The 22,578-nt window shown below is 34.9% G+C and overlaps 1 protein-coding gene across 2 annotated transcripts in view; it reads right to left on the reverse strand.

Annotated features, from left to right (window-relative positions):
- Positions 1-8,297: 8,297 nt before the first annotated feature.
- The window catches only part of LOC101888093 (polypeptide N-acetylgalactosaminyltransferase 2), a 259,551-nt gene continuing 245,270 nt past the window's right edge, over positions 8,298-22,578 (reverse strand). For both annotated transcript variants that reach the window (XM_059124519.1, XM_059124518.1), the window contains exons 4-8: positions 21,864-21,962; positions 21,587-21,654; positions 20,801-21,488; positions 16,677-16,846; positions 8,298-12,878 (exon numbers count right to left, since the gene is read on the reverse strand). In XM_059124519.1, the coding sequence (XP_058980502.1) occupies positions 12,574-12,878; positions 16,677-16,846; positions 20,801-21,488; positions 21,587-21,654; positions 21,864-21,962 (1,330 nt within the window). In that variant the 3' untranslated portion in view covers positions 8,298-12,573. The remainder of the gene's footprint in view (positions 12,879-16,676; positions 16,847-20,800; positions 21,489-21,586; positions 21,655-21,863; positions 21,963-22,578) is intronic.

The raw sequence follows: 22,578 nt of genomic DNA on the forward strand, positions 1-22,578 counted from the left end.
TAGTATTTATTTTTTTTTTTACCACATTTTTTCACCGATTTGTCTAAAAATTGGTATTTGTGGGTCATAATGGTTTCCAGCTCCGGTGGCGGAACATTGCATGTATGGGTCCATAATTTGGTATAGTCCCCATATAACGGTACCTCCCGATATTCGGTATTTTGATGATTTATGCCACATTTTTTCACGGATTTGTCTTAAAATTGGTATTTGTAGGTCATAGCGGGTCCCTGAGCGTGTGGCAAAACATTGCATGTATAGGTCCACGTTGTGGTATAGCCCCCATATAAAGGTACCTCCCGATATTTAGTATTTTAGTTTTTTTACCACATTTTTTCACGGATTTGTCTGAAAATCGGTATTTGTTGGTCATAAAGGGTTCCAGCTCCGGTGGCGAAACATTGTAATTATAGGTCCACGTTTTGGTATAGCCCCCATATAACGGTACCTCCCGATATTCGGTAATTTGATGATTTTTGCCACATTTTTTCAGGGATTTGTTCGAAAATTGGTATTTGTTGGTCATAATTGGTTCCAGCTTCGGTGGCGAAACATTGCATGCATGGGTCCATGATTTGATATAGCCCCCATATAACGGTACCTCCCGATATTCGGTATTTTGATGGTTGTTGCCACATTTTTTCACTGATTTGTCTAAAAATTGGTATTTGTGAGTCATAATGGGTTCCAGCTCCGGTGGCGAAACATTGTAATTATAGGTCCACGTTTTGGTATAGCCCCCATATAACGGTACCTCCCCATAATCGGCATTTTAATGGTTTTTGCCACATTTCTTCTAATGTTTCTTTTACCCTAAGGTGGAGGGTATTAAAAGTTTGGCCCGGCCGAACTTAATGTTTTTTTACTTGTTTCACCTTACAACACAGGTTGGGATTATTATATGCAGATTGCAATTATTGTCCCATCCTCATGAAAATTTTCACTAGGGTAGGGTTAGACTCAGAATGGCTAAGCCTATTGTTTTCAAAGATGTCCGATATATATTTGAAATGGACCAACAACTAAAAATATTCCTGATTTTGCAGCCGTTATAAAGGTCATAAATAGAAAGAAAAGAACACAAAATCTCGCATGATGTTAGAAGTTAGGACAGCGGGTAGTATGGGCCACTACTTTTGTGTGAAAAAATACCAACATTACTCACAGGCGATATCCGAAATACACAAAAGGCGAACTTTGGAGATACTCTTGCTTTTGGAGATAATCGCAAAAATAATATGAACCAAAAACAGAAAAATGTCCTGAACACACAATTGAATCAAATTGACACGCCTGAGAAGTGAGTTAAGGACAGGAAATAATTCTAGCATTTTTTGGACCATTGGATTATATTTAGCTGTTAATTTCAAAAGCGAAATCTTCCAAAATGGATTTGGACATAAGGAAGCTTCCAAAATATTGTAGTGTTGTAGGGTATAACATGGTCGGCCCCGCACGACTGTAGCCTTTGCTTACTTGTTTCTTTTGACATTGTAAAATGGGCCTTCATTATACCCTACACCACAAGGACGTCAGGGTATTATGTCTTTGTGCATTTGTTTGAAACAGGCAAAAGTAAACGAGATAGACCCATAGTTCCTTTTGATGATCTGAATAGAATCACATTCTGAGTCGATTTATGCATGACCGTCCGTCAGTCTGTCTGTCCATGTATTTTTGTAAACAAAGCACAGTTCGCATTTATTGCCCTATCCAGATGAAATTTTGCACAAATCATTTGCTTGGTCCAAGTACGAACCCTATTGAAATTGGAGATAATCGGTCAAAATTTAAATATAGCTCCCATATATATCTTCGTCCGATTTGCCTTTTATTGTGCACCAAACGTGAAATATCAGCCTGAATAGTACGAAATTTTGCACATACATCCAACTTAGGTCTGAAAATAAGTGTGTCAAATTTGATCGAAATTGGTTCAGATATAGCTATAGCTCCCATATATATTGTTCATCCGATTTGTTATTTTTGTCCTCCGCAGCCGTAATATGCACTCTGTAACAACAATATTTGGGAAAATATATCAACTGCAGCTCAGAAATACCTTTGCTAAATTTTATGGAGATCGGTTCAGATTTGGATATAGCTCCCATATATAACTTCGTACGATTTACCTTTTATTGTGCACCAAATGTCTAATATTTGCCAAAATAGGATGTAATTTGGCACATACGACCCAATTTAGTCTAGAAGGTAGTATACCAAATTTGGTGAAGATCGATTCAGGTATAGCTATAGCTCCCATATATATTGTTCATCCGATTTGTTATATTTGTTACCCACAGCCGTAATATGCACTCCGTAACAACGATATTCAGGGAAATATATCGAATACAGCTCAGGAAAAATGGGGCTTTCAAAGTTGGCTTTATATATTTGAATATTATTATGTACATATGTCTAATAATTTTTGCTATTCTAACTCAACAACATATTATTGTTCGTAAGCACTCTATATGTTTAGGGAACCCTTTAATACATAACGCCTTAAGGTATGCTATATTTATTTAATGAAATGGCATATGTTACGATTTGTTGCACAAATTCAGTTCTCATAGTACTGTACACTCAAAACTAAGCCATTGTATTGACTGCACTGTATAGAGAGACAAATACGGATCTACCTAAAAACAAGTACAAAAGCAGTAAGTTCGGCCGGGCGAACTTTGAATACCCTCCACCATTTGGAACGAATTAGAAAATTTTCAAAAAAATTAAATCCATCAAAAATATCAGAAGGTGCCGATATGTGGGGGGGGGGGAGTATACGATATTGTGGACCTATATAGACAAATCTATGTCTGGGTGTAAAGTACTCACAAGGAACTCCTTGTGTGGATTTTCAAATAATTCCATTGGAAAATGTGGATAAAATCATCAAAATCCCGAATATCGGGGGGTACCCTTATATGGGGGATATACGATATTGTGTACCTATAAAGAGAATTCTCTGTCAGGGGGTAAAGTGCTCACAAAGAACCCCTTGTTCACAATTTCAGACAATTCCGTTGAAAAATGTGACTAAAATAATCAAAATACCGAATATCGGGGAGTACCGTTATATGGGGGATATACGATATCGAGGACCTTTATGGATAATTCTCTCCCAAGGTATAAAATACTCACAATGAAACTCCTTGTATGGATTTCAGAGGTCTAAAATGATTATTTCGATGAGTTACAAACGGAATGACGAACTTAATATACCCTCCATACTATGTATGGTGGAGGGTATAAAAAAGAAAATACACTTACGTCTCACAGGTTAGTCAATAGTCCAGTTAATCTAAAGGAATTAAACAAAAAGAATGTTCCAGCTTCCATTTTATTAATACCCTAAGCCACAATGTGGTATTTGTAAATTTGTTTGTAACACACAAACGGTTAGACCTATACTTTCTTTTGATGATCTGCATAGAATCATATTCTAAATCGGCCGTTTTCTGTTACATGTCGCATTGATCTATGAAGGTGCTTTTGGTATCTGGGAATTTTTTATTACTGTCGCTGTTCATATTCATGTGTACTACAATTGTACGAAAAGTACTATATGGTACTATATTTGAAAGGGATAGGGTTTGAATCCCGAAATTTAATATGGTGATGTCTGTTGGTATCTGGTATTGAGATGCAGAGGTGGCTTTAGAAATTTGTTCTATAATTGTACGAAAAAGTACTTAAATTGGTATTAAGTGAAGGAATAGAGCTGAAATCCTTCAATTTGATACGGGTGTCATCGTTGGTGTCTTTGGTTAAGATATGAAGGTGGTTTTGGAAATGTGTACTATAATTGTTCGAAAAGTACTTGGTGATACTAAATGGGGCATTTAGTGAAGGGACAGAGCTGAAATCTTAAAAGCTGATATTAAGGTATCTGTTGGTATCTGAGATTAAGATATGGAGGTGGTTTTGGAATTGTGTACTATAATTGTACGAAAAGTACTAAATGGTACCAAATTTGATATTGAGTAAAGGAATAAAGCTGAAATTCCGAATATTGATGTTGAGGTGTATGTTGGTATCTGACATTGAGATATAGAAGTGGTTTTGCAAATGTGTACTATAATTGTACGAAAATTTACTAAATTTGGTAATTTTGGTCCCTGATGGTATGAGTTAAGGAGATTGTTTTGAAAAACCTACTATAATTGTTCGAAAAATACTAATTGCTACTAAATTTGATATAGGGTGAAGGGATAGAGCTGAAACTAAGAAATTTTATATGACGATAATGCTGGTGACTAGAATTGAGATATAGAACGATTTTGCTAACGAGTACTAAAATGATACGAAAAGAACTAAATGTTACTAAATTTGGTATAGAGTGAATGTATAGAGCTGGAATCTGAAATTTGATATTCGAGTCCCTGCTGATATCTGGTAGTGGTTTTGCAAATGCTTAGGCATGGAGCTGAAAATCTAAAACTTCATATTGAGTTAACTGTTCCTTTTTGTGGTTTACATATGGAGACGTTGAATTAGTTTTGGACCGAAAAATATTAATATCCTCCTCTGTAAACATCAACACGAAATTTTTGAAAATTTTTGGTGTAAAATGTAAACATTTTCCTATTATTCTTTCCGAAAAAGGAACAACTTAAATAATTTAAAAAACTTTAAACGTCAGAAAATTTAGTACGATGTATGAAGTGTCGATTAAAAATATTCCGGAACAGTGTTGGGCTTTATTGTTCGCGATACCGTGGTTTGTTGTTGCAAAATAGTTAGATTCATTGTTGTTTTTGTTTTTTTTTTAACAATGTTTGTTGATTAGTGGAGATGCCATGGTTTGGGAAAGAGCCAACTTTCCTCACTCGATTTTGTCTGGGATTATTCTCCCAGGGGTTATTTTAAAACAACTCCTATGACAAAAACTTTTTTTACCTAAATGAATAATATTGAAAAATTAAAAAAAAAAAAAAAACATTGAAATTCTGATAATTAAGTACGATGTATGAAGTTCTGATTATTTTTTTAACGTAATAAATTGTGCATTTTGAGAACCTAAAAGGCCTAACATGAACTGTTTTTACGTCGGATACGAGATCGACTATATTGACCCACTTATTCGGTACCTCCCATATAGAAGGTCAACATTTTGAATAACCGTAAGGATACATATCTGTCGGCAAAAACGAGAGATAGTTCTTGGAGCGAAATTAAGCTAATGTAAATTTTGACATATATCGGCTAATTAATATTACTTTTGAGTGTTAATCTAATTTTAGTGAAGTATGTGATGTGTATCTTTGCTGATTGGCTCCTTGAAGTGCATAAAGTCCATTGATTTTAGGTATATAGTGTGTCAGGCATTATCGCAGATAAAACACGTGGATTATTTTTGTGGACATTTTTAACCCTCATGCTAGTCATGAAATGGGTCTTTTTGTCCCTTTTTGAAAACAAGGTTAAACAGTCTCTTAAAACAGGATCCTAGCAAGTCAAAGTATTTATCATTATCATTAAATTCGACTACTGGTCTTGAAAACTATCAAAATTCTACAGTTTACCTAAACGAGAGGAATTCATAAAGATTATTATGCATATGTTTTGAAGTTAGAGGCATACTTTATGTGAGTTTATGTGAAAATCGTTTTAAAAGACTGAGCTAAATGGCAAATATATTTTCCAAATAATGATGTATTAAGGGAGACTTTGACATGGATTGGAAACTTATTAAATGATCAGTAGAAAATCAAATCACTTGTAGAACATAAATTTGGAATGCAATTTTCTTAAAAACAATTAAACCTAAATATATGACTTAATCTGAGATATGCAGTGAAGTTTTGTGTACATTAGTTCTTCTTTCGACATCTTCTACATAAAAGTAATAAATTTATAGAATATTTCCGTTTTTTTTTTTGTTTTTTTTTTTCACAAACTCACATAAATATATTTTCCTTAAAATAAGGATTTAATATATATGAACTCCTGGCGTTTACTATTAACGTTTTCTAAGACCTATAATAACATTATATGAAAATTAAGAAAAAAAAAAACATTAAGTTCGGCCGGACCGAAATTTTAATACCATCCACTACCTGTTAAAAAACATTTTTATATTAAAGTATCTGAATTGAAACGTCTTCCACTTTAAACTACAAATACCACTAATATCGTTTGAATAATGCTGCTAAACTTTTCAAAAGACCATAAAATGGGTGAGGCCGTTGTATGGGGACAATACCAAAACGGGTACCTCTATGGACATTTTTAAACTTAAAAGATTGTCATCTACCAAATCTTCTTAAATACCAAATTTGAAACAGTTTCGTGGGTAAATGTGACTAGGATTATCGAAATAACGAATATCGGTTGGTATCGTTAAACAGGGTGATATAAAAAGTTGCAACAAAGCCAAACATTTTTTACAAGTTTTTTTTTTTAATTTTATTGAATGAATGCAAAAAATTTCGGATATAGCATCAAATTTAAGAATAGGTTTAGATTTTTTCGAAGTGGTCACCTTTGGCACGAATTATGGCCTTCAAACGGCCAATGAAACCATCACACGCTGCCCGAAGCGCTTGCTTGAGGTGATCGACACTTTGGTATTTTTAGTGCCAACCTTGCTTTCCAAAATACTCCACACAGAATAGTACAACGGATTGGTATCCGGAGATTTTGGTGGCCATTCTGCGCTGGAATGAAGCGAGGATCCTCATTTTGTAACCATTCTTGGGTGGCGCGTGCTGAGTGCGATGATGCTGAGTCCAGTTGGAATGTCCAAGGTCTGCGGCAAAAATGTTTGCGTGCCCAATGCTTTAATACACCCTCCAGAATATTTTCGCGATGATATTCGTCATTTATTCTGATCGATTAATACGAGCGGGGAGCGACCATCGGCTGTCATGGCGACCACGACCGGCGCTTGAGTTCTGGTGGTCAACCGAAGGTGCACATTTTCAGCTGATCTCTTTGGCAAGTAAACACAATCATTTCGTTTGTTTACAAACTGCTTGGCAACAAATGTTTTCTCATCGGAGAAAACCATATTCGTCAGTTCACAACTTTCGGCCGAGCGAAGTAACTCTTTAGCCGTTTGAGTCTATTTTTTTCTGTTGCGGTGTATGTTCTTGAACTTTGGCTTTACCCCGAGCTCATTTTCAAATATTTGCCGAATGGAATATTGCGATATGTTCAGCTCACGAGCCATTTTTCGGCCACTGCGACGCGGGTTTCGATCAAGTCGCTTCTTTACTTTTCGAACCATTTCTGGTGATGTTGCTGTTTTCTTTCGTCCACTTCTTGACGTCGGGCTACGCTACCAATATCGCGGTAACGAGCGATGGTACGAGACACAAAAGATTTATTCAGATTAAATGCTGGAGTGCTCTAACGATAGCCTCTTGATGTTTGCCAGCCAAATATAAAGAAGTCACACTATCACTCTTTAATTCCATCACGAATAACTTTTTTTCTGGAAAATTCTCACCAAAATGCTTTTGTACGCTTGTAAACACTAATAATGAACTGTTTATAGAATTATGCATGCCCCTCGAATACTGTAGATTCCGCATTTCAGATATAAGTTTGGCCTGTTGAAATTCGAAATAATCGAATCGGATTTGATATTTCGAACTTGTAATAAGCGCACCTTCACTGGCAAATTATTGGCTATAGAGGTCCATGTTTTCGTATAGCCCCATATTACTGTACCTCCAGGTATTCTGTGTTTTGATGATTTGTTTAAATTTTATTATTCGGAGTCCGTAATGGATACTACCTTATGTGACTGAAAATTTGCCTATAGGAATGGCTGATTTCTGCCTCGTTACAGGAATAATTGAACCCCAAAGATTATTTCCAATTTCTTCACCAGTTTAATAAAAACACCAAAATACAAATTTCATTTTAAATATATTTTTTTTTTTTAATTTTTATTTATTTTTCGATTTTAATTTTTAAATGTTTTAGCCATTTTTTATTTGTATAATTTTGGTATAATCGCAATTTATGTAGGTATGTATGGGTGTGTGTGTGTGTTCGTACATAGTAATGTATATATATGTAAAGATTGACGGAATTAATCATAGAAAATATAAAAAATATACATACATAGAATGTAGATATCAAATTTTGGAAACAAATTTGGACTAAGCCCACGAATAAGGAAGATTGAAGACAAATGAAAAATAGAGCTTCTTTGGCGTTTCCAAAAACTAAAAAAAATTATAATATTTTTTCTTATCATGATGTTAATGTAAATGATTATGATTTTTGCTTTTTAGTTTTTGTTATTTGCTCTTATTATGTTTTTATTTATTTATTTATTATTATTTTTTTTTTTTGGCTAAAAACGCAAATTATTACAAATTACATTTAAAATTTTTTTTATTTTTTTTAATTAATAATTATCAAATAATTATTTACATATATTTTTTGTTTTGTTTGTTTTATAAATTTTAAATTTAGTTTTAGTTGTTTCCATCTCATCTCTTCAGTGTCACTTCTATATTATGTTGAGAATGCGATTCTATAATTTTTATTTTTTTTTTTTTTGTATGTAAAGTTTTGAATTGTGATTTATTAATGTTTAAGTACAAAAAACATTTAATATGTTCAGGACTAAATGTACCTTAGGCGTGATAACACATGGATGAAAAAATTCCGGGGTGTTGTGATGAGTTCAATAAATATTTATTTAATTTTTCAGTTCAGTGGTGCCTTGAAATGTCTAAATTTGTGAAACGACTTAACCCCAATTTCCCCAGTCCATGTTTTACCAACCCAATTTAAAAAATGCAAACTAAACTTATTATTATAGAAATGGAAGGATTGGGATAAGTTATACTTATGTATATTTAAATAACAAAAAATAAAATAAAATAACTAACTTATTTTTTTTTCTTCTTCTTCTTCACATTCTTAACTAATATTGAAAAAAAAAAAACAATACAAAGAAGAAAGGTTTTCGAAAATCGCTTTGTTTAAAAAATATTTTTTTGTTGATTTTTTTTCTGTGTTTTTTATTAAAATTCATAGATATTTAACAATTAATTGACACTTAATAGTAATAATAATAATTAAATACATATTTTATATTTAAGGAAACACATAGAAATTTACATAGGAAACAAAATGGAACAGATTTACTTAAACACTGGTAGTCATAGCTAAAGGATGGATGTATGAATGTGTGTTTGTAAATTTTAAATAAGAAAAGGGGATTTTACAAAGCCAGCTTTAATGGAATGTTATTAGGTGTGTTCGCACCTATTTCAGAAAAAGAATTGAGCAAAATACAGGTTGGCAAAACACATTATTTTTTAAAGAAATATATAAAACAGAACATGGTATGTTTTCAGTCTAAATTTTATATAGATATAAAAAAATAAAAAACAATATAGAAAAATATAAATATAATTATATAACTTAGTTTTTTTTTCAACACATTAATTGGGGATGCGGCAGGAGGGCTTCAGATGTTTTATTTTATAGTTTTAGAAAATAGAGTCAGCGGTCCTGTCAGACTTCAGTCAGTCAAAATATATTAGAAAAATAATTTGTTTTATTTTTTAAACACATTCATTAGTGGCCGATAATAGCGAAGTTATTTAAATAGCAAACTATGTGATATAAACTCCGATCTGGATTTAATGAAGCGTATAGATTTTCAAGGGTTACTTTGGCTAGGAATGGTAAAACTTCTGCTCAAACGGATTTAAAAGCTAAAGTTACCGAAAAATTCACGAAACACAAGAGAAATGTGCATAGGATCAGTCGCAGGTCTTTCTATGAAAGATCTTTTGCAGATCCTCCTCTGGAAAAGACCTAAAGTAGGTTCTCTATGACAAAAAATGTTACAAGTTTCCATTCTTACGTAAAAAACGCTCTAAGTTCGGATGATGAAAAAAACTTCAACTTCAAGCCATTCAGATTCCAAAAAGTGCAAGAACCTACACATACAGAAATAAAACAGGCTCAAAAGAGCTAAAGAGTTACTTCGCTTGGCCGAAAGTGGTGAACTGCCGAATTTTGTTTTCTCCGATGAGAAAACATTCGTTGTCCAGCAGTTGGTAACAAAAAACCAGTTAAGAAAGTCTTAAAGTCGGGTGGGGCCGACTTTATGATACCCAACACCACTTTGCTAATTTAGTAGAGCTCCGCATAACAATTAAACGTTTTAATGGGAGAATTCAATCATACACGCCATGATTATAATTATAATTTAAAGTTCAAAGGACTAAATATGCCGAAGCATTTGTGTCTTTTAAATTCGGACTTGTATTGCCCATTGCACAATTAATTTGAAATCGGATAAAAATATATATGGGAGCTATATCCAAATCGGAACCGATCCCGATAAAATTTGGCAAAGATATTTCTGAGCTGTATTTGATATATTTCCCTGAATATCGTTGCATATTACGACTGTGGGTAACAAATATGACAAATCGGATCGGATGGGAGCTATAGCTATATCTGAACCGATCTTCACCAAATTTGACATACAAGCTTTTAGACTCAATTCGGTCGTAAGTGCCAAATTTCATCCAATTTGGGCAAATATTAGATGTTTGGTGCACAATAAAAGGTAAATCGGACGAAGTTATATATGGGAGCTATATCCAAGTCGGAACCGATCTCGATAAAATTTAGCAAATGTATTTCTGAGCTGTATTTGATATATTTCCCCAAATATTGTTGTTACAGCGTGCATATTACGGCTGCGGGGGGCAAAAATAACAAATCGGATGAACAATATATATAGGAGCTATAGCTATATCTGAACCGATTTCGATCATATTTGGCATACTTATTTTCAGGTCCAATCTGATCGTACGTGCAAAATTCCATACTATTCGGACTGATATTACACGTTTGGTGCACAATAAAAGGCAAATCGGACAAAGATATATATGGGAGCTATATCTAAATTTTGACCGATTATCTCCAATTTCAATAGGGTTCGTCCTTGGGCAAAACAAATGATTTGTGCAAAATTTCATCTGGATAGGGCAAAAAATGCGAACCGTACTTTGTTTACAAAAATACATGGACAGACGGACGGACGGACATGCATAAATCGACTCAGAATGTGATCCTATCTCGTTTCCTTTTGCCTGTTACAAACAAATGCACAAAGACATAATACCCTGACCACCTTGTGGTGTAGGGTATACAAAATATATAAAAATTATGGCGTGTGACTCTGTTGCAGTTTTTTTTACCTTACCCTGTACTGAAGTCTCCCAGTAGATCATAAATATATAACGCGGAATGAACACCCCAGCTGGTCTTTGGTGGAAGGAACACCTAAAATATATTTTATTAGTAGAACGCGAAAGGACGAAAGTCCTCTAGATAAAAGAAAACCTGCTATCCATAGACAATTTAATAGGTGTCTTCTATTTACAGAATACCTGTTAAGGCCATTCAATCCATAGAATACCTTGAAATTATGAATGTGTTCCAATCTTATAATTGTTTTAATCGCTTTTTATCGAAGTGGAGATATTCAGAGTTTTCAAATATTATTCATTTATTTATTAAACTACTTGTAAATATCATTTAGTCTCTCACGGTAATTTTCATTTCGTTAGCATTCGATAAAATTTAATATTAAATAAATTCATTTAAATAAAACCCAATTATCCATTTATTCCATAGCAACCTCTTGCAACCAAAATTAAACTCATTGTCATCGTCCACGTCATTAAGTTTTCATCGACACGACAATGGCTTTCATTAACATTGCCTGCATCGATTTTAAATACTTCCTCGTACAATTACCTCCTTTTGTGGAATATTAAAACTTAATGTTGCATTTAACAGTCAAACATGGCTATAATACATTTGATGGGTAGGACAGTTCATAAATTTCAATTAAAAATGATTTAATTACTTAAAACTCCTTTAATAAAATGGATATTATAACCACTTTCAACTGTTGGCCCTATAAAAATAAAAAAGAAACTTATGAAAAATACAATTCAACAAAAACAACAGAAAACTTTTCATTATTTAATATCATCATCACTGGCAAAAGCATAAAACGAATCTCAGAAATTCTTCTGGTCAACCAACTAACTTTCAGTGCGTTCGCTTCTCCCGAACAGTGATAAAATGAATCTGGCCAGTTTGTTGTGATGGATTTTAAGTGAAAATGTAGCCTCCTCTCTGGGTCCATCGTTGGGTTCATACTCTACATTTGTTTGTCGTCATGATTCTTCATTTTTTCTTTGTTTTTTTTTTCTTTTTCGTGAAATGCTCAGTTTTTTCTCGTTTATTGTTTTGTTGATTTTAGTGGTAGTAATAGCTGCTGTTGTAGCCCCGTTGGTTGTTGTTGTTGTGTTGGTTTAAAAAAAAGTTCTTCAGTCAGTCAAGTTCTTTATTTTCTTTTCATCATCAATCCATGCCATCTCATCAAATATTTATTCCCCTGTGTTTTTTCTTCATCCTCTTTTTTGTTTTGGATTCCACTTTTCGTCTTTCAAACCCAAATACCCTATGCCATACCATATTCAGAATTTAACTGCCCTCATCGGTGATGTTGTTGCGTTGCTGCTGCTGTTGTTGGTGGTGTGGTTGTTGTTGTCCTCGTCGTCCTCACGCTTTTGTTGTGGTAAACAACCATCGTTGGGTCTCCAATGCCGAATTGCATCGCTGCGCGGAGACACCGACCTGTGTGTGATCCCTGGAATCCAGGCACACATTCAATTTGTGATGCCGTATAAAACCGCCTTCACGCAGCACCCATTTTTGATTTTCCGAATCGTCGCATAGTTTCATGATGACCTGTGAGCCGCGTGAGAATTGCACCAGTGTTAAGCAGAGATCATCGTGTTTTATTTGCTGGCGCTTGGTGTAGGCCCACTCTTGATTGCCACCAGTGTTGTGGCACTGGAAGAGACCTGCAAATAAACGAGAAAATAAGGCACAAACAATGAAAAACAAAATTGACGTGAAAATGCGAAATTGTTGGGTGGAGAGAGAGAAGGCGATGAATTAAAATAAGAAATCACTCTTATCGTTTGCTTCCAGGCATTTGCCATTTTTTCCAATTTGTATTAAAGTCATTTTTTTTTGGCAGTAATGTGAATATGTCAATTAAATGTAAGGAAAGGGGAAGAGTTTTTGATTGCTTTTGGGGGATATTAAATTCTCTATAATCTCGCTTATCATTCAATGGACTTTAAAGGACTTTACTCTTGCATTTTCATGAAATTGTACAAAGGTCCATACACATCGAGAACCTAACATGCATCAAAAGCTTACGATGGTATCACCATTTGGAATATTTAAGATGAAATTCCTTGAGAAAAACTTCAACGAATTAATATTTTTTAAAGGTTCTCCCAAGTGGGAATATATTATATCTTCTGTAGGTGAATGCCCATGGTATCTTTTAAATAAAAACAAGTAAGGCAAGGTTAAAGACAGGCTGGGACGACATTGTGATACCTTACACCACTTTGCATAAATTGTAGAGCTACATATAACAAATAAACTGCATTGTGGGAAATTTATGAGTACTAACTCTAACTCTTTTAGTTAGCACCAAATATCGTTGTTATGGGGAGTATTTTACGGGTATGGGGGTGTATAATACAAAAGCGGATGAAACATATGTATGGAACCTATAGCTATATCTTAACAGATTTTCACCAAGTTTGACACTCTTGTTTCCTGGCTCAATTTGGTTATATGTACCAAATTCCATCCTATTTGGGCTAATATCACACATTTGGCGAAGCTATATATGGCAGCTATATCTAAACAATGGTTATCCGATTATCTCCAATTGCAATAGGGTTCGTTTTTGGAAAATGATTTGTGGACATTTTTTTTTCAATCAGACAATAAATGCGACCTTTACTATGCTTACAAAAACACATGGACAAACGGACGGACATACATAAATCGACTCAGAATGAAGTCCTATGAAGATCAGCAGTAGAAAGTGTGGGTATTTTTGGTTTTTTTTTTTTTTTTCTGTATGTTAAAAACAAATGCACAAATCATAACATCTGAAGGTGTTTTGAAATAGCGGACCGTAATTAGAAACACCTCCCGACCCGGACCTGCATAAATAATTTATTGTCCCTTATATCTTATAATACGAAATTTGAAACAATTCGGGTAATGATGTCGTTAATATCATCAAAATACCGAACAAAGGAGATACCGTTATAGTGGGCTATACGAGAATCATAGACAATTTGCCGTCGTAGGTTGTAATACTCATTACGGACTTTAAACTTTAAATGCAAATACTCGGAAGGAACTTCTAGTGTGGATTTTGGAACAATTCTATTGAAAAACATTGGCTAAAATCATGAAAAACCCGAATATCCGGAGATACCGTTATATGGGGGGTATAAAATATCGTGAGCCTATATGGACGATTCTCTTTCAGTAGGCAAAATACTCAGAAGAAACCCCTTGTGTGGATTTTCAGACAATTTCATTAAAAAATGTGACTGAAATCATCAAAATACCGAATATCGGGGGTACAGTTATATTTGGGGATATACGATATCGTGTATAGACAATTCTCTTCTATGGAATAAAGTACTCACGAGGAACTCCCTGTGAGAATTTTCAGATAATTCCGTTGAAAAATATGTCTAAAATCATCAAAATAACGAATATCGGGCGGTACCGTTATATGGTACAATATCGTAGACCGATATAGCCCATAAATTTAAATTTATGTCTATATCTCTCATATGTTTCAAGAGATTGGGTACATTCTAAAAATATCTGGGTACATTCTAATATTCTGGAGGGTGTATTAAAGCCTTGGGAACGCAAATATTTTTGCCGCAGACCTTGGACATGCCAACAGGACTCAGCACCATCGCATTCAGCACGCACCACCCAAGAATGGTTACAAAACGAGGTTCCTCGCTTCATTTCCAGCGCACAATGGCCACAAAAAATCTTCGGATACCAATCCGTTGGACTATTGTGTCAGGAGTATTTTTGGAAAGCCAGGTTGGCACTAAAAAATACCAACGTGTCGTTCACCTCAGGCAAGTGCCTCGCCGGGAAAGGGTCAAAATACCACAGTGCAACATACGGGCAGCATGTGACGTTTGAAGGCCATAATTCGTGCCAAAGGTGACCAATTCGAAATGCTATTCCGACATTTTGTAAAATTTCCGACATTTTGTAAAATTATGGCGTTTGATTTTTTTGCGGTTTTTATACCCTCTACCATAGTATGGAGGGTATATTATGTTTGTCATTCCGTTCAGCATAAAATTCTATGTCGATTTATCAATGTCCGTCTGTCTGTGGAAATCACTCTAGCTTCCGAACGAAATGAAGTAGGTTGATAAAATTTAACTCAAATTTGTACTATATCTGCAGGACTTTTGGTATTGAAAATGGACCATGTAGGTCCACGTCTTAGTATAGCCCTCATATAACGGTACCTCCGATATGCGGTATTTTGATTATTCTAGCGGTATTTTTTCCCGGAATTGTTTCAAAATTAATATTTAAAGTTCTTAACAGATGTTACGGCTTAAAACAGAAAATGGGCTATGTAGGTCCACGTATTCGTATAGCCCCCATATAACGGTACCTCCAGATATTCGATATTTTGATGATTTTAGCGACATTATTTACCGGAATTATTTCAAATTTGGTATTTGAAGTTCGTAATGGATGCTACAGCCTATGACATAAAATTGTCTGTGCAGGTCCACGTCTTCGTATAGCCCCCATATAACGTTACCTCCCGATATTCGGTATTTTGATGATTTTAGCGATATTATTTAACGGAATTGTTTCAAATTTTGTACATGAAGTTCGTAATGGATGCTACAGCCTACGACATAAAGTTGTGTGTGCAGGTACCCACAGATATTCGGTATTTTCATGATTTTAGCGACATTATTTACCGGAACTATTTCAAATTTGGTATTTAAAGTTCGTAATGAATACTATAGCCTATGACAAAAAATTGTCTGTGCAGATCCACGATATTTTGATGATTTTAGCTAAATTATAAACAAATTTTTTTTCAATTTTCGCATTTAAATATTGTAATAGCTTCTAATAAAAGTTGCCTATGCAGGTCCACGTTGTCGTATAAACTCCAATATACGGCTACATCAGGTATTTCCAAGATTTTAACAGAATTTTTATCGGATTTTATTTGTTTGAAAATTGTTAAATTTGTACCAAATGTGGAGGGTATTCAAAGTTGGGCCCGGCCGAACTTACAACTTTTTTACATGTTTTATCTTAACCTGTATTTCGAATTTAATTGCCTTAAAATTCAATTAATACCCAAATTCCCAATATGAACGTTTATTTGCTACACGTTGCTCTACTAAATAGTCACAGTGGTGTTGGGTACTATAAAGTCGGCACCGCCCGATTTATGTCTTTCCTCATTGGTTCTAGCTGCTCAATTTTGCACCTCATTACAGAATTTCTTTCAAATTTATTTGAAAACAACAATTAAACTGTCTTTCTTCCTGTTCATTTTATTTCATTCCCTCTTTATACTAAACCCTGTACCCTTTTTCAACTCACTTTCGACAAACTAAATTTTAACCACATCCAGGATGTGATAACAACAACAATTACTCCCCCCCTTCACAACAATTACATATGCACTTGAACAATCGTATAAAACATTGAAAACATCCTTTTTTGTCCTTCTTCCCCATTCGCTTTTTATTATTACTTACCAACTGTGCCATCCGCCAAATTTCCCATGGTATCCAAACAGAAATCACCTTGGCGAAATTGGCCGAATTCATATGAATCAGGAACTTGTAAATCAGGATAAACATTTTCTAAGTACCATTTGAATGGTTTGCAGTGCAATTTCTCCTTGAGAGCCAAACGGTCGTCGATGCTGCGGTTGAAGTTGGGGCAGCGGTGGCGGTGTCGGATGTAAGCAATGGAAATCAAAATAAAAGATGGAAATAGAGAAATGGGAAAAAAAAGAGATTATATTAATAAAACCATGAAGGAGGTACGTACACACATACATATGTGGGATATTAAAAATGAAAAAGGAAGTTAAGAGAAGTGAAATTCATTCACTTAATAGGATAGCATAGACAGCTTTCACAATCTAATGAAAATTGCATAAAATGGGGGAAAATATCACTCCGAGGATAGGGTACAATAAATGAAAAATGGATAGAGAAAAAATTAAAAGGAAATGCCAATAACAATATTTACTGGGTTGTTCCCTTAGGAGCCGTATCCTGGCACGAATCTTAAAGCAGCATTTATATTTTAGTGAGGATAGAAAAATCTATTTTTAACTGAATTGGTAAAATCAATAGACAGAAAACTCGTTTTTTATTGGAGGTACTAGTCGAAAAGTCGTAAAATTGATACTGATCTCGGCCACATATGGAACCATCTAAATCTATATCTATATTAACAAAATGGACTGACTGACGAAAAAGCTTCATCAACCACAAAACGATATGGCTGAAACTCTTGAAATTTTGGGTGAGGGTCACTCTTGATCCGACTATGTCAGATAAGGCTGTGTTTTTAGAAATTCGTACTATAACGGTATGAAAAGTACTAAAAGGTACTTATATGGTTCCCTTTGTACTTGACCAACTAGTGAGGTCGAACTCTTAAATTTGGAATGATTGTCACGGATGGAGTCATGTATCAAAGGGTTTTTGGAAACTCGTAGTATAAGTGTACGAAAAGTACTAAAATGTACTACATTTGGTACCATTTCGTATCATGGGAACGGTTAGAGCTAAAAACTTGAAATTTGGAAGGTTGAGAGAGTAGATTCGTAAGGATGTAGTTTTGGAAACGTGTACTCATGTATTCGAAAAGTATTAAACGGTACTAAATTTGGTACAATTCGAAGTTGGAGGAACGGATGGAGCTGGAATCCTGAAATTTGAAATTAACATCACTGGCGGATAGTAGGTTTGGGGTATGGAGGTAGTTTCGAAATTTGGACTTATGTGCACGAAAAGTACTTATTGGTACTAAATTTGGTACAATTTTGATTTGGATGAATCGATGGAGGTGTAACGCTTAAATTAGGAAAAAAGATTAATATTGCATTGTAGGACTGAGGTAGTTCGTACTGAGTGTACTAAATAGTACTAAATTTGGTACATTTTAAGTCTTGGTTACACAATAGAGTTGGAATACTGACATTTGGAAATAAGATTACTATGTCATTGCAGGGTTGTTAAATGCAGAAAATTTTGAAAATTCATACTTATGTGTACCAAATGGTACTAAATTTGGTACAATTTCAGTTGGGTGAAACAATAGAGTTGTTATCGTGAAATTTTGAAATAAAATTACAGTCGGAGTGTAGAATTGGTATATGGAGGAAGTTTTGGTAATTTTTACTTATATGTACTAAAACGTACTAAATTTAGCGGAATTTTGATTTGAGCAAACCTATAGGGCTGAAACCCTGAAATTTGTTGGAGAAGAAGTCTAGAATTTGGAGGAATTTTAAATACGTATCTGTTATTATTAAGAATTTTAATGAAGAAGAAGGTTGAAGAAGGTTTTGGAAATGTGTATCATAATTGTACTAAAATGTACTAAATTTGATATTGGGTAAAGGAATAGAGCTAAAATTCTGAAATTTGATAAAAATGTCACTGTTGGAGTCTGTGGTTAAGATATGGAAGTGGTTTCGAAAGTATGTACCATAAGTGTACGAAAATTACTGGATGGAACTATAGTAGGTACAATTTGGTACTGGGTGAACAGATAATGCTTGAAATCCTTAATTTTGTGTTAGAATTGCTGTTCATGTGTGTAGCCTGTTCACATGGAGGTGGTTTGGAAGTGTGTACGATATTTGTACGAAAAATACTAAATGTTACTAAATTTGGTATTTAGTAAAGGAGTAAGGTTAAAATCCCTAAATTTGATATTGAGGCCTCTGTTGCTATCTGCAATTGAGATATGAAAATGGTTTTGGAAATATGTACCAAAGTTGTACTAAAAAGTACTATATTTTGTATTGCATGAACGGATATAGGGCTGGAATTCTCAAATTCTGTATTGAGGTCTCCGTTGGTATGTGGAATTGAAATATGGAAGTGTTTTGTTGTGCGAAAAGTAATTAATAGTAATTAATAGTACTGTATGTGGTACAATTTAGTGTTGAGTGTACAGATAGTATTTGAAATCTGAAATTTGGTATTAAGTTATCTATTACTGTGTAGCCTGGACATATGGAGATGGTATTGGAAATGTGTACTATAATTGTACGAAAAGTTCTGAATGGTACTATATGTGTTTGGTAATAGATGGTAATTACTTAGAGACAGACGTTTGAAACTGCGTTTAATATTTGAACGAAAAGTATTAAATGGTACTAAATTGGGTATTGAGTCATCGTTGGTATCTGGAATTGAGATATGGAGGTGTTTTGGGAAATTCTTATTATAATTGTAGGAAAAGTACTAAATTTGTTTTTGGATAAAGGAATAGAGCTTAAATCCTGAAATTTGATACTGATGTCTCTGTTGGTATCTGAAATTGAGTTATGGAATTGTACCATAATTGTACTAAAAAGTATTAAATTTTATTTTCGGTGAAGGAATAGAACTTAGATCCTGAAATTTAATATAGATGTCACTGCCCTTGTCTGTGATTAAGATTTGTACGAAAAGTACCAAAAAATTACTATATTTGGTACAATTTGGTATTGGGTGATCAGATAGCGTTTGAAATCTTATATTTGGTATAAGGGTCATGTGTTGCCTTGATACATGGATGTGATTTAGGAAATATGTACTAAAATTGTACGAAAAGTACGAAATGGTCCTATATTTGGTATTGGATGAAGGGATAGGAATAATTCTGAAATTTAATATTTAGATTTCTGGTGATATCTGTGTTTGAGATTTTGCGGTGGTATGGAAATGCGTTCTATATTTGTACAAAAAGTACTAAATTTGGTACTGGGTGAGAGAATGGTGCTGATATCCTAAATTTTTGATAGAGATGTCACTATTGGTGTCTGTGACTAAGAAATCGAGGTAGTTTATGAAATGAGTACTATAATTGTACGAAATCTACTATATTTAGTACAATTTGGTATTGAGTGAACAGATGGTGATTGAAATCTGAAATTTTGTATTATGGTCACTGTTCCTGTGTAGCATTGATACATGAAGATGGTCTCGGAAGTATGTACTATAATTTTACGAAAAGGACTAATTAGTACAAAATTTGTTACTGCTTGAACGGATAGCTGAAATCCTCAAATTTGCACATTATATTTAAACAGACAACTGACCCTGGAGGAACGAAATCCATTTCCTTATATTTTATGGTTATTAAACTACAACATCAACTAGTTATTGGATTACTGCGTCAAAATATGATGCAGAGTAAACTACCCGATATCCCGCAGCAAAGCCAATACTACACAACAAACAACAGCCACTTTATTAATCTGCTAACACACACTCACACCTTTGTTTAACCACAAAAACTGAAAACATACATACAGAGGAGATACATACCAACTTATGTTGGAGTCTCTCCACCACTTTCCGGCTCAATCAATTCTATATTCCTTGCATTCAAAAGGCCTGCCACAATTCACACTGACACTCATGGTCCTAACCAATACAACACAAGCTAACCGCAACCACATTTCTACACACACTCACACACATACATACATACACAGATCCATATACAAGAATTCGTTCAATCACAATCAAAGAACAGATGAATTGTGGACCGAAAACAGAAAACAAACTCAAATAAAAGCATACAACAAAAAATAGAACATTTGTCAAATACTGGTGGCTCTTTTTTGGGCTGTTGAGATACTCACTTGCCAAACGGAATATTCTTGGCCAACGGCACTGCGGCATAATAGTATTGCTTGTAATCATCCATCCACACTTCAGCAGCACGTCGGGTATTGCGTGCAAACACATTGCCACTGCCACCAGGGAACGTGTACGGGTGACGTTTGCGGAACACATGGCCCACCCGACTGCATGGTATAATTTCCAGGCTGCCACCGCACTGCCATACACGGAATGAGATTTCGAGGTTCTCACCGCCCCACACGTCCATTTTCATATCATATTTGCCCAGTTTATTGAAATAGGCTCGATTGATAACGAACAGACCGCCGGCAATCATGGGTGTTCGAATGGCTGTGGTCGGATCATGTTGACGTGCCGTTCGCTCGGCCGGACTCAGGTATTCCCATTTGAAAATGAGATTCCAATCGAAACCGCCACGCAAATCGGCCGAAGCGCCAATGTACTGGAAGTTGTCCATGCTGATGACATCGATAACGGGGCACACGACACGGGTGGGATCCTCTTTGACACGTTCGAGCAAAGGTTCCAGCCACTGTTCGTTGCACTCGACATGGCTGTCGAGGAAGGTGAGGACTTCCGAGACCGCAGCATCGGCACCGCGTACCCGTGAACGTACCAAGCCTTCACGTTTGTCGTTGCGTATGATGCGTACCTTATCGATTTTCGCCAATTCCTGGCCATCCTCAGCTGTGCAGGCACGAAAAAAGAACCAGGCAAAGAAAAACATTGGAAAATTTCCGTTAATGACACCAATCCTTTACATTAATCGCATGATTTATACTTACGATGATCACTGAAGTCATCCACCAAAATTATTTCACGTATTAAATGCTCGGGACTGCGATTAAGGACACTGTTCAGCAATAATGGAAAAGGAGAAAGAAAACAAAAAGTAGAACATAAAAAAACGTATTACCATTAAATTATTTTGTAGGGTTTAAATGTAATTTATGACCAAATAAATACCCCACCACCACCACCCTGGCCACAACAACCACGGCAATGGACTTTTAAAACACTCCACTGGCTGTGGTCCACATTGTGGTCATTTATAGCTCTTACCTTACAATGGTCCGCAACAACGTGGATCTAGCTTCATTGTGGAATGTTATAATCACACTGGTCTCAGGCAAATCCTTGCGATATGATTTGTTGCGGCACCTGAAATATGTGAATGGTACAAAGAGAGAGAGAAGAGAAAAGAACCGAATGATAATTCATTAATAAATGTGGGCAGAAGTGTAACAGATGTTTATTTTCAAAAGAATGTAAATCCAAGGAGACGGATTATGAAGAGCAAGAAGAGGACAAAAATTAGTCAGCGAATTTAAGAGGTGGAAAATGTTACATATACAGGGTGAGATGAAAAAACTACAACTAACTTCAGACTGCTGTGATTTCAAGGCCAGTCGTCCGACAGCTGTTAAAATTATTCCAGTGATAGTTCATTATATTGTTTACAAGCGTATAAAAGCATTTGGGTGAGAATTTTCCAGAATAAAAAATATTCGTGATGGATTTAAAGGGTGATAGTGTGATTTCTTTATATTTGGCTGGAAAACCCACCGGATACAAATCCGTTGGACTATTGTGTCTAGAGTATTTTGGAAAGCAAGGTTGGCACTAAAAAATACCAAAGTGCCGATCACCTCAAGCAAGCGCTTCGCCGGGAATGCGCCAAAATACCGCAGAGCAACGTGTGACGGTTTCATTGGCCGAAGCTGTATACAAATCTAAACCGACCTAAATAAAATTTGACAGAGGTATTTTCGAGCAG

Source organism: Musca domestica, unplaced genomic scaffold (genome assembly GCF_030504385.1).
Source record: "Musca domestica strain aabys unplaced genomic scaffold, Musca_domestica.polishedcontigs.V.1.1 3, whole genome shotgun sequence".
In the NCBI taxonomy this organism is placed as follows: domain Eukaryota; kingdom Metazoa; phylum Arthropoda; class Insecta; order Diptera; family Muscidae; genus Musca; species Musca domestica.